Consider the following 13,470-nt stretch of genomic DNA (forward strand, 5'->3'; position numbering starts at 1 on the left):
GCCAATGGTATCCTGGCCTGTATCAGGAATAGTGTGGCCAGCAGGAGCAGGGAAGTCATCCTTCYCYTAYACTCRGCMCTGGTGAGGCCGCACCTTGAGTACTGTGTCCAGTTCTGGGCCCCTCAGTTCAGGAAGGAYGTGGAGACACTTGAGCGTGTCCAGAGGAGGGTAACAAGGCTGGTGAAGGGCTTGGAACACAAGCCCTATGAGGAACGGCTGAGGGAGCTGGGGTTGTTTAGCCTGGAGAAAAGGAGACTCAGAGGTGACCTTATCACTCTCTACAATTTCCTGAAAGGTGGTTGTAGTGAGGTGGGGGTTGGTCTCTTCTTCTGGGCAACAACTGACAGAACGAGAGGACACAGTCTTAAGTTGCGCCAAGGACAATTCAGGTTAGATATTAGGAGAAACTTTTTACAGAAAGGGTGATAAAATATTGGAATGGCCTGCCTGGGGAGGTGGTGGAGTCACCATCCCTGGACGTGTTTAAAAAGAGATTGGATGTGACGCTCGGTGCCATGATTTAGTTTAGTTGAGGTGTTAGGACAGAGGTTGGACTCGATGATCTTGAAGGTCTCTTCCAACCTGGTAATTCTGTGATTCTGTGATTCTGTGATTCTGTGAAGTTAAGCCTGGGAAGAAGGGAGAGATGGGGGGATGGGGGAAGGCTTTTAAGATTTGTTTTTCTCTCTCATTACTCGACTCTGATTTGATTGGTAATAAATTCAACTAATTTTCCCGGGTCAGGTCTGTTTTACGTGGGACAGTGACTGCTGAGTGACCTCTCCCTGCCCTCATCTCAACCCAGGAGCGTTTTGTTGCATTTTCATCCCGTGTCCAGCTGAGGAGGGCAGTGAACAGCGCCCAGCTGGGGTCAGCCCACCACACACACATGTACAGAGACAGGGACACAAATCTGCTGCCTCCAACCATGCTCAGGGGGAAACATCTTAACTAACAGATAGAGTCACGCTGTTCCTGGAAAACTTCCAATTTATGTGTGTCTCTTCAGTAATGTGGACCTACCAGGAACCCATGTGTTTTGCTAGTCAAAATATTGGGAAATATCCAAAATTCAGCTGTCTTGAAGTACGGTAATATGCTGTATGTTTGTTTCTTAACTGGAACAATGGCATCATATGTATATTAGATACAAACTAAATATTTGATGATGTTTTTGAGTACTAAAATAATCTTTAATCTCGGAGCAAAAAGCACTTAATTGCTTGAGACTGCAATTAGATAGGCTTCTGCTAAAGTGCTTAATTCTTATCTTAACCACTCACTTAAATCACTGGAGTTTAACTGCTTTGCTGAATCAAGATGTAAAAACTTTATTAGCTGAGGTTGCATCCTCACTCATCCAAGTGTCTAGACCCAAATTCCCAGTCGAGTTAGTTGGCCTGGCCTGGCCTGGCCTGRCCTCCTTTTTGGACTTCCTGCTCCATAGTCCAGCCCTACCAGGAGCCAGTTTACTCGAAAATAGAAACAGCCACAAGGTTAATCTTTCCAGTCAGGAGAAAGGAATTTTAAACAAAAATCTTCATAATCTCTTTATCAGTTCAAAAATGAGGCTCATTCAAATTTTGGCACTTTTTTCCACTGCGGAGACAAATTCACTGGAACTGGTACAGATTAGCTGTAGCTGGAGCCCACTGAAAGCAAAGAGTTCTGAAGGGAAACCAGTGGAGTCTGCCAATTGTTTATGACATAAATTTCTCTATTTGAGACAGTCTTCATGAACTACATATTGTATTTGAATAAATACTGAGACAGATTGATATGATTAAGGATACATTAATAAAGCATCATTCATTTAATTTTCCAATTTTTTGTTCATTCTTAATCTAAAGATTGGCTTCTCTGCAATATTTAAGCAAGCATYTTCTGTCCTTAATACCCAAAGTATTCAAAGTTCATTTCTCTTTAACTACAAATAAAACTAAAAAGGATGATTTCATTTCCCTTTGTTGACTCATCTTACAATCCTTTCTAATTCTATTGTCTGAACATAGCAGGACAAAGGTATTTCTACAAAGCCAGGCCTACGTCCTTTGAAGATAGCACAAAAGAGAAGCATTCTTGTTGTGATCAAGTTTTGTGCATGTTCCAGTTTCCTTAGCAAGGTTAACCCCACAGTGGCATGCATAACTCCAGTGAAAGGAATCATTTCAGATGTTTTCTCTAGGTTCTTGGTTTATAGTTTATGTGAAAAGGCTGCCCTCTTCTGACAACTTTTCGATTTCTTCTAAAATCTTGGCACATTTTCTAAAAAATCTCCATTCATAGTTTCTTCTTTGTTTTTCTGTACATTGTATCAGTAGGTCCGTTATCTCTACTCCTTGTGCTCATATTCAGAATAACATAGAAATGAGAAACATTAAATGAGAACATTATATACACTATGCAGTTATTYGATAAATATGATAAAATCACCACCTTTCTATACTCAAACAGTCAAGCAGGAAGCACGTGGATGTCTGGTATTTTAAGCTGTGGTACAAATATTCACTGCCACAGTGTCACACTCCCACTTTTTAAACAGGTGTCATCTTCCCACTTTTCAGACACACCCAATTTATTGATCTCTTTATCCACAGCACCATGGCAGCATCTGCACAAACCTTTTAGTCTGAATCCTGACTTACCACATCCTAGTTTGCATTGTAGGCTGATCTCAGAACAGRTGGAGTGAGCTGCTTTCAAATGAAATTAAATAGAAAGGTGCTTTCCAGGATGCACCTAATGCACTCTGAGCAGTGCTGGGGAGTCAGCTCTTACATTCCTACAGGGCACAGAAGGATCAAAGGGCTGAAAGTAAAACTGGATTTTGATGCCACAGTGCAGAGCTTCCTTGGCACCTGTAGTAAACCCAGAGCTCTGTGGCACCAGAGCTTCTTACCTTGTAAGAAAGCACTGACAGCTCACTTGGAATTGACAACTGAACACAGAATTTTAGGAGTTACACATTGACCATTTAGTTTTAAAATTATATTAACAGCCCCTAAGCTATGGCCTGTGATACAGGAGTCCCTCTCTCACTATGTAMTCCCCTTGCTGGGTTATCCTGGTTTTTTGCTGTCCCAGTGAGCCTTGGTTCCATTCTGGATAAGCTCAGACGAAACCTTGGAAATTTCAAAGTGGAAAAACAAGTTGAGATACCAGCTGAGTGCTGTCAGTGGCAGCTATCAAATGCAGAAGGTGACTGCAGATTTACTCTGTTTCAGGAMCTCTTTAGGATCCCATGCCTGAATCCCTCCTTCCTGACTCCTATCAGCTGTGCTGTATTGACCCATCACTTTCCATCCGGACATTAATGCCTCATGTGATTATTAATTACCCTGAAATGCTCCTTCAGAAGTAACCTATAACTCTATTTACAAAACTTGCATGAAAAGGGTAGATGTTTTTACASTGCTTTCTTCTACTTAAAAAGATACCCGACCTCCTTTCAATGTCTCCTTATTAAATTGCTTTGCACTTAGCTGCATACAAACTCAGCCCTTAATTCCACCATCATATATCTGCACTTCACCTTATATAAATAAGTAATTCCAATGTGTAATCAATCCTTATCTGAGGCAGAGATCACAAACCACAGACTTCATTCTATACAGCATTGCTGAAATCAATAAAGCCATCCCAAATTAAACTAGCAAATGGTCTTGTCCTTGATATCTTTGATCTGGACCATTTCAGCCTATCGTGAATTAAGACAGTGAGGTAGCAAACATCTCCTGTCCTATATCCGTTGTTTTTCATTCAAGTAAGCTCCTGCTTGCTCCAGTGACTCCCAGCACTTCATGAGTTCCTTGACATGTTCCTGCTGCMATATCATTCCAAACAATATAGTCAAAAGATAAGATGAATTTATCAAATATTAAACAGGCCATACACAAACACAGGAAAACSAAGTTTGCATGAGTTTTTTTAAACCCGCCACTTAATGATTTAATCTCCCCATGACTAAACACTAAATATAAACACTGTATTAAATCTCCCAAGCTTGTTGCATTTGATGGAACAAACTTCGAGTTCATTACCTCAAGCACACACTAATGAGATCCCTTTGGCATCACTACAATACAGTGGTTAATTACAGAGCCTACATCTAGCCAAGGGGTATAACTTTCCTCCCATGTATAGAGATTCTCCCTTACTGTTTAACAAACTAGATACAGGCAAATTTTCAGAATAAAATTAAAAAATTTATCATCACAAATTGGGAGGGGTTTCCTGACTGGAAATTTTTTCATTTTACAGGTGAGAAAATCAAAGCCCAGTGGCAGCACCAGTCCACCCATCAGGGCTTATTGTCAAATACTGAACCAGGAGAAAACTGGAGTATTTAGCGCAGTTATATAAGGCAAACAATTTCAAATCAAACTGGTCTGAAATAACCTAATTCACTATTTAAGATTTTCTCAAAGGAAACTGATTTGGTGTTTTCAGCCCCTTCTGAATTTTCCCAACAACATTTTTTTATTAAAATGAACAAAGTTAGTGGATATTTTGCACTCTGACAGCGAATGCATAAACAAACTGCAGCRAGTCCAGCCTCTCTCAGCTCTGATGGAGAATTTTGCTCCATTGAGCCACCATCAGCACTTTCTTCATAACAGGGAACTCCCTAGAAGATTTTCATTTTCTGCCTGACTGTGGCATCCTCTGCTGAGTCTGAGGAATCTGACACAATTAGTACAAAGTAGCATGTGGCAGCGAGCCATAGAAAGCACTGCATTTCCAAACAATTACAGCCCTTTTTGCTAATGCTGGGAGACACAAGGCTACCGTCCAAGTGCTCAGCCACTTGAGAAGTGCAATTATGTGCTGGAAATGCACTGCCTGGAACAGTCCCTCTTACAAAATGGAAATTACCAACTAAAATTGGAAATTAGGAAAAGAAAGTTTCTTTCTCTCTCAGGCTGTGTATTGGAACTACCTTATAAACCCTGCTGTTTCTTTTTTTGTTACCCAAAACTTATGAAAATCAAGGCAAAAAAAATCACTATTCCTGTCCCACATATTTTATTGGGATGTTTAAAATGAGTGAAAGTATCATTCCCTTTACAAAATATTATCATTCCCTTGTCACACCACTGAGTAACACTTATTCATATCTGTATGACTACCTGTATTAACAGGGAAAACAGAAAAAGTTTTAGGAAGATGTCTCAGTCTGATATATTTCTATCCCTGAACATCCATGTCACACATTGAAATATTCTAATTCCAGACATTTGAAATCTAGTCCCAGGTCTCTGTGCTTTTTTAAAGGGATTGAAATAGCAGGTATTTGGAGACGAGGTGATGAAAGAGAGGAGACTCATAAGGTCAGACTGGGGTAGATGAGAGAAAGACAGGACAAAAACCTGCATAATGAAACAAGCACAGTAATAGCACTTTCAAAAAACAGAAAAGAGGAGAAATTAAAAAAAAAAAAAAAAAAAAAAAAAAACAAAAAAAAAAMAACCAAACCAAACCCAAACCAAAAAACGCATCCCTTCATACACATGCATATAAGCAGACAAAAATGTCTAAAAAAAAAAAAAACCAAACCAAACCCAAACCAAAAAACGCATCCCTTCATACACATGCATATAAGCAGACAAAAATGTCTTTTCCTGTGCATGTCCTAATGACTCCCTCAAAGGAAAAGAATAAAGAATTATTTAGGGAAATGCTAAAGCTGAGAAAGACACCACTTGACTACACTTATGGTAATTGACTACAGTAATGCGATTACTACTTCTATAGATTTTTTTTTCTTTAAGAGTCAATCCATGAGCATCTCTGTCCACAAGCCTGTGTATTTTTGGTTTATCTAGGCAAGTAAAAGCATGTGCAATGGCTGGTTCAGAGGTCTGCATGGACTGACCAGCATACTGCAGCCACCTCCTGCAGTGAAAATGTGCCTCCCCTGTCTTAGGACACTATATTCCATCTTCCTTATAACCCAGCCCTTGATCTGCAACAAAACTTATTCCTAGGTTTGGACATTCCACTCCACGGACATTCAGGTGAAGTTGGTTAATAGGTTCAATGAAGCATTGCTGTCAAGCACAGGGACAGAGGGAGCATAGGAAAGAAAGGAAATKGATAATGTGCATAGAATGCATTTGCATGAGAAATCAGCAATAAACWTATAAAACAACCTTACAGAAGGAAAATACAACCATCTGTCCTCCAATCAGTTCCATCAGGAAAGGCACTTGGGRACAAGAAAACATTTTTTTCTGAACTGGAGGAGGGGACTTTATGCAGCATTTATTCCTGCTCACATCCCAGTAAGGGAAAAGTTGTCATCGGTCTCAACCTGAGCAGCAGCTCTAATTCCAAGAGGCCCAAACAGAAACAGRATGAAAATACATTTATTTSACCTCTTCAGAATAGACTTTAGAAKTACTTTGTATCTGAAACAACACTGCACTGTCCCTAGCTTTCATAAAAAAAAACCCTGAATGTCTGCAGTAACATCAGCATAAAGACAACAGATTTAAACTGGAAAATTTACAAATGTGCTCACAAATATTATTGTTCCACTTCTCACCCTGAGACATTATATAAAGAGAAAATGGAAATTCATTTATCCCAATGAACACAGCACAGCAAAACTGCTGTGTATGAGATCACTTAGTAGACAAGTCATTACGTTTCCATGTAAAAGCCATTACAAATAATAAATATTTAAATATACATATGACAAATAATGTGCCAGAATTATGCAGATAATTCATATTTAATTCAGTAGTTGCTTCATTGCTAACAAATAGTAATGAATAAACCACTGCATGTTCTCCACCATGATACATTTACTTTATTCAAATAATTTCCCAAACACATACATGTCTGAACTTTTCAATTAATTTCAACCTAAGGCACTCAGAGCAAGTAATGCATATTATCAGGTAGACTCTTGAAAATAAATCTAGCTTATCTCATTTCCTTTCTCATTGCAATCTTTATCCTGAGGAAGCATCAAAATGTCACTGCKGTAAGAGAAATTAGGTTAGTAGAAGCTCTCTCTTCATGGACTCTTCTCAGAGCAAGGGATGGGTTTGAAGGTCAATTCAGTGTTCTCCATCAGAACAAAATCGTATCTACACAGCTGCATCCTGCAAAAGCAGAAAAAGAAAAATTACACTACATAAAGAGTTAACGTTAATAAAAAAAAAATCCAGTATTTGAATTATTAAACCTCCAGTATTTACCAGTTCTCAGAGACTGTACTCAGGACAAGAGGAAGTGTCTCCTTGTCTAAGTTTATAATCTATTTCATGCATTCCTAGAGTAGCTTTGCCAGACTGAAAAACAACCAGACATCGGCTGGATGGTGCAAAGTGGCATGAGCAAGAAGAGTATGACACYAGTCTSAAGTGCAAAGATGCAGAATTTCATCCATCACAGCTATTAATCTGMMTTCAAATTACCTCTTTTGCAGCATGAACCAAAATCTGCACAATTTCTGTTAACACTGKGCCTGAATAACTTATTTTGAGTTCTCTAGTAGGAAAAWTTCTCTGCTGTTAYTTCACAGAGGAAAGCAGAGAACCATATCATAATATTTTCTTTTTCACTTGCAATGACAGCACGTGCGAGAAAGTTTAATGCAAGAGAGCAATTTGTCTTCTAAACTCCTAAAAATCTCACAGCTGCCTAATACTACATGAACACATGAAAAGGTCACAAAGGGAGCCACACATACATGAAAATATTACTTTTTAAGGCCATCATAAATGCTCTGCCTTTTAGGGCAGAGGCAGGTCCTAGTCCTGCTCCTCATGCCCTGCTGTAACGGCATGGGAAGAGCTGGTTTGAACAGGCAAATGACTGCCAAGCCCTCTGATGGCATCTCCACAGCATATGAGACTTATTTTATTTAAAATTATCTTCTCCGTTGCTCTGAACTCACAGTTGTGGCTACACCACACAATTCACCTCGGCCTGGAGGTAGAATACAGCTAAAGGACAAAGACTGCAAGAGAATTTCCTAGCAGGTGCTTCTGTTTTGCCTATTAGTGYGAGATTTCCAACCAGTCAAGGCTCCACATCTCTGTATGCAAAAAGGACTGTCAGATTTCTATTTGAGAATATGACACCTTTTAACGTCTCCACAAAGTTAAGACAGTAATTTTATGGCTAAGGAGATCAAGACATATTCTGGTGTTCTGCACAGTGCAAAGCATAGAATTTCATCCCATTCTTCATCAACAATTTGTTTTGATTTGAATTCAAAGTTTCACTGTTATAGTATTTTTTGGTATTTTCTATATGTAACCAGGAGATGAAATACCAAACCAAACCATAATGCTGAATTCTAGAAATAAAAGCTTAAGTTTTCCRACACTGTACTTCATTTGAAGTGAAATCCATCTCAGTTTATGGTTATGAAATAACAGGAATGCTTCACAGGAGAGGAGCCCTGAGCAGGGAGCAGGTTCAGCAAAAAGGAGCAAAACATAAATAATATTTTCATTACGTGAGGCCYCCTTAATGCCTTACCCTATATGGCTTCTCTGCTGTCTACTAAAAAGCATGGGCATGCCACATTATCATTTTTGGTAGAGGTATTTACAAGGTCTTCTTTTCATTATCTCTGTTTTTGTTTTGGTCAAAAAAAACCCCAAAGGTTTCTGGACTAAGTATCTTTGAGATATTCACCTTCCACTTTAAATGAGTTTGAACTCATGGACAGGTTCATAAGCTTTCTGGGATAACTGACAGCTGGACATGCACAAGTTAGCAAAGCTTTCTGGTTTTATGGGTGAGCAGAAATGATTTATCTCAGGGATCAGAAGAACAGTATGAAAATTATATGAACCTTTCAGCACACCCAAATTCACACACAGCATCTGTGTGAGTGGTGGAGCAGCCCAGCAGACAACTGTCAGTGATATTACCCAAACTCCCACAGTTTGACATTAACCCAGACTTGGGGAAATTAAGACCCCTATTGTCTTTTGTCCCTGCATCAGTCCTTTGGTTTTTATCTACTATCTTGTTATGAATAATTTATATATTTTTAATGTAGTTTCTAGTTGATCATCCTGTATTAAAGTAATTGTTGTAATTGCATGTAAATAAGGTAAATATAGGTAGTGATAATTACAATGAGCAATTATGTAATTATACCAACCAATAGTGTTTTAATATCTGCATTTAAATTACCTTCACATGCTGATTCAATACAGTATTTTTCACTGTTCTTTAAAAGTATCTAACATGCCTCTACAGCTGCAGTCTGATGAGGCTCCACATGAAAGACTTTTGTGGATCCTATATTAAAGCATACCAASTGCATCTTCCTTTTAAACTAACAAAAGTCAGACTATAAGAAATGAAAACTCAAACCTAATAAGGGATGCTCATTGAAAATCTTTGGTTGTTTGTTGGCTAGATCATTATCTGAGAAAGTCCCAAGTGCTGACAGGTTTACATGACATATATCTTCTGATTTATCACCATTCGGCTGAGAAAAAAAAATTGCAATATGATTTAGAACTTTTCACCCTCTCTCATCACCAAATGCTTTTAAATAAAATCGTTCTGGTTCACCTGAGATCTTGAGACTTATGGCCTTCAGCAAGGTAATAAATGCATGTACATTGTGGCCTACTATTTTGATTACAGAGTGTTTTGTTTCTTCCTAAGTCTCTCCCATCCATCTTTCTTGGTAAATATAAAACAGCAGATTAATTTTAAAAGGTTTCATAATTTTTGCAAARTATCATACCAAATTCCTACTAGGCTGTTGTCATACACCATATAACAAATCCTCAAGTGTTATATCTCAAGTTAATAAAATATACTGACTTAAGAGTGAATAAGTATTGTAATATTATTCTCACTCATTACTCATTTGATATTACTTATTTGACAAGCATGTTTAAGTTTTTATTTCAAAGTCTGACCTTCATGAATCTGCCATTCACAAGAAACAAATTAACAATTCTCAAATAAAGTACTMTTGCTTCTCCTGTGTATTTCTTAGTTGCCTCATGTAATATCTTCTTTTCACAAGATGCAAATGCAAAATTTATTTGCTMGTGTTACTATACAAGTAAATTTGGGGATTTTTTTAAAAAATGGTAATATTGATGAAATATTTGAAACCAGAAATAGTTAATAAAATCTTAGTAATTACAGACAATTAAAAAAAAAAAAAAAGATTTAATTTTAAGTGTAAGCAGACATAGTCTAGTCTAAGACTTAGAAGGACCTTATCTCCAGCAACAAGGACAAAAAAGAAGTCACAAAACTGCTGAAGTGCTCCATTTCATACCTGAGTATGAAAAACTGTGTACAAACACATGATTAAAATCAGAAAAGTGCTTAATAAAATTATTTTATGGAGAAATTGACCATGCAGGGGTAAGTCAGGCTGGTCCTTGAAAGCATATCTGTGACACACAGCACCTGTGACACCTCCATGAACAAGATGCTGTGCACTAAATATTAATGCAAACAGCAGCTCATCCAAGTGATAAATATGATTATCAGTTGGGTGAGAAGAACATTCATGCACCTAGGAATATGCAATTTAAAAAAAAACAACAACAAATAAAACAGGGAAATACACATTACTGAGAAAACATCCTGATCAGCTTAGTTGACAGCCAGCTGTGATACGTGACAAGCACTCACCTTTTTGGATTATTCAGAGATTTCAGCTTCATCTGAAGAATCCTAAGCTTGTGTTTTGGGCCTATTAAAGTCTTCGTAGAAAAGGTCAAGGAAATTTTCGCTATTTTTTCAATGTCTCGGTGAAATCCAGTGAGTATTTTGACTCTTTTATATTGCTGAAATGTGGAAGCTTCACTAAAGAAAAATTTTATTTTTAATCAGGCTTTTGTTAGCTGAGTAATATTCATTCTTGCTAAGCATTATTATTAAGGTGGGACATCTTGTGAGATGTATCGCTCCAAGTACTCAGAACAAGGAGAGCTAGAACAGGATTCAAACCAGGACCTGGGAAAGGATCATTTCAGTGTGAGGGCATTGCCTCKAACACTGAGCCACATCCAGGAAATGGTGACATGGTCAAGGCTTAACAAACTCAGGACACTTCTTCAACTTACAAGCTAACAAGTTAAAAGGTTTAGGAAACTCAGAAAATGAGTCCTATAAAGTGATAAAAAAGATTTAAAGACAAAGCACAACATACCTATTGATCTTTGACTCTACTGTGTCTCCAGCATAGTCTGATAGTTTAACTTTAATGAAACCTCTCCTAATGCTTTTATTCCAAGTAGTAATGTCCAGTAAGTAGTTATACACTGCAAAAAGGAATAGGAAATCATAAGAGTCAAAGGAAACAGGAAACAATTGTAATCATCCTCCTGTTAAAAGTATTCATTGGTTGATGATGGGAATAGTGACTCTTCACTTTTATCCTACCAGTTCAAAGGAGAATAAGAATCTGACCTGCTCCTGACCTGCCCTGCGCCCTCAGAAACCCTGACCTGGCCATCATCAGTATTTGGACCACACAGCTTTATTGTTCCCATGGTCAGGACACTAATTGAAACCTTCTTCTTTTTTTGACATATTGCTTAGTAAGACACTGGGGAGAGGAGTTACTTTATGTAAATTTCATGCAAAAAATTTGTGTCAAATCCATCACTTCATTCACCTCTCCTCAATCCTTTGGAAGATATAGTGACATCAGCAAGCATGACTAGGACCATGTGTCCCTGCTCACAGAACTTGCCAAGATGATGGAAAAATCCTAATGGGAAAATCTAATTTCACATTAATTCCCTGTAAGCCTCTCCCCATACTGCAAACCAAAGAACCTTAAATATAACTAATTAGAAGTGTGTGTTACACTTGTCCAGGGTGGTAAAATATTTTAATACAAAGAGAAATTGGATGAGAATCTAAACTGGGTAGGTAGATATCTAAATTGTTGCAGGTGAAACAATGCCATGAGAGCTCATTACCACAGGGTATAACTCTGAAGCAGCCATCTGAGTTCTCCTTTCACTGCTTTACTCCTGGGAAGAAATGGAGTAGCTTTAGTTGACTACTTTAGTTGACTGCTCTAGGGTGGTCTCCTCCTGGGGTGTCTCTTGTCCCCCACCCAGTGCAGTCTCGCTTGCTGTTCCTGATCTCTGAAAATATCAGCATCCATACAATCTAAGCAGGTTCTATCAATCCAGCTTTTGCCCTCCCACCTGACTTTCTGTCTTCCTTTTTCCTCTTGGCAGCCTATCCCATTACTTTTAAAGTGACATTTCTTTCCCAGTTCACCCAGTGTTACTTTCTCTTCTGCCACCATAATACTTCTTCTTCCTCCAGTCTGTGAACTGACCCTTAGGTCAGGGCTTTTTACACCATTTTACACAGTGGTTAACACTAACTTGCTACTTCTAACAAGATTTCATTCCAGTTCAGTTAATCTATTTTTTAAAATAAATTTTCATTAATTTTTATAAAGAGGTTTTATGCATGTATTCAGTTACTCACTGCAGAATGGGTCTTTGGCTGAGGTATCAAAATATGCTTTTGTTGATGAACTATTTGGTATCAACAGTTTTTTCCATCTATCAGCATGATAACCTGAAATCCAAAGTTTAAATATTTTATTTCAGACATCCAGCAAAATTGTGATACACATATAATTACAAAAATGAATCTCACACWGTGACAACTTTGGCTTTAATTTTCTTAAATATCCTATGAGAAAGAAAACTGACTAGAAAAATGAAGGAATCCCCTGAGCATAACAGACTGTACTTTGCAAGTATTTAATTCCTCTAATATATTAGTATCACCAAAATTGTCATAATGTGATAGTTATCTATAGTGTCTAGATACTAACTAGAAAAAGTAATATTTACAGACTCCTGCAGGCATAATAAAAATAAATAAAAAAAAACTAGTCCACATATTTGCAGGGAGCACTTAAGGGACAGATTTCCTTTCTTTCTTTTGAATCATTAAATATTTTTAAATTCTTTAGTCTATTTGTAGACATTGTTTAATAAAATCTAAGATACTCTGCAAACACCTTAAGCTAATGGATTTAACATAGAACGAAATTTATAAAATTCTACAATTACTGCCTTTAGGACTCAATAACAATCCTTGATTTTAGAATGGATGATTCTGTTCTCTCCCTCTTGAGCTCTCCACCTAGACCAGTCGAGGAGGGCAAATTGCAGACTGCAGAGCTGTCCCTGCAAAGCAGGAAGCAGGAAAAATTGCAGCAGCAGGATGCTTCCTCTCCRTTCTCTTCCCAGACTCAGCTGCTCACTGGGAAAATATTTCCCCACCTCTGCCTTGGGCACTCTGTCCAAGTGCATCAGGCAYGGCTAAAAACTGTGCTGGAGAAGTCCTGGAGTCTTTCTGTCCTACCCATAAGGTTCAYTATGGTTGGGGTTTATCACAAAATACCCCACAGATCTGTCTATCTATACCTTTTCTTCAAACCTGATCAAACCAAAATAGGGTGCACGCACTTGTGTAAGG

General features: G+C 38.0%; 1 protein-coding gene across 1 annotated transcript in view; it reads right to left on the reverse strand.

The window, feature by feature from the left end:
- Positions 1-6,473: 6,473 nt before the first annotated feature.
- The window catches only part of LIPI (lipase I), a 15,794-nt gene continuing 8,797 nt past the window's right edge, over positions 6,474-13,470 (reverse strand). Inside the window, exons 7-10 of the mRNA XM_057368590.1 lie at positions 12,466-12,558; positions 11,162-11,273; positions 10,642-10,815; positions 6,474-7,112 (exon numbers count right to left, since the gene is read on the reverse strand). Coding sequence (XP_057224573.1) covers positions 7,025-7,112; positions 10,642-10,815; positions 11,162-11,273; positions 12,466-12,558 — 467 coding nt within the window. The 3' untranslated portion in view covers positions 6,474-7,024. The remainder of the gene's footprint in view (positions 7,113-10,641; positions 10,816-11,161; positions 11,274-12,465; positions 12,559-13,470) is intronic.

This window comes from Malurus melanocephalus, unplaced genomic scaffold (genome assembly GCF_030028575.1).
Source record: "Malurus melanocephalus ecotype Western Australia unplaced genomic scaffold, MMel_1.1 scaffold_95, whole genome shotgun sequence".
Classification (NCBI taxonomy): domain Eukaryota; kingdom Metazoa; phylum Chordata; class Aves; order Passeriformes; family Maluridae; genus Malurus; species Malurus melanocephalus.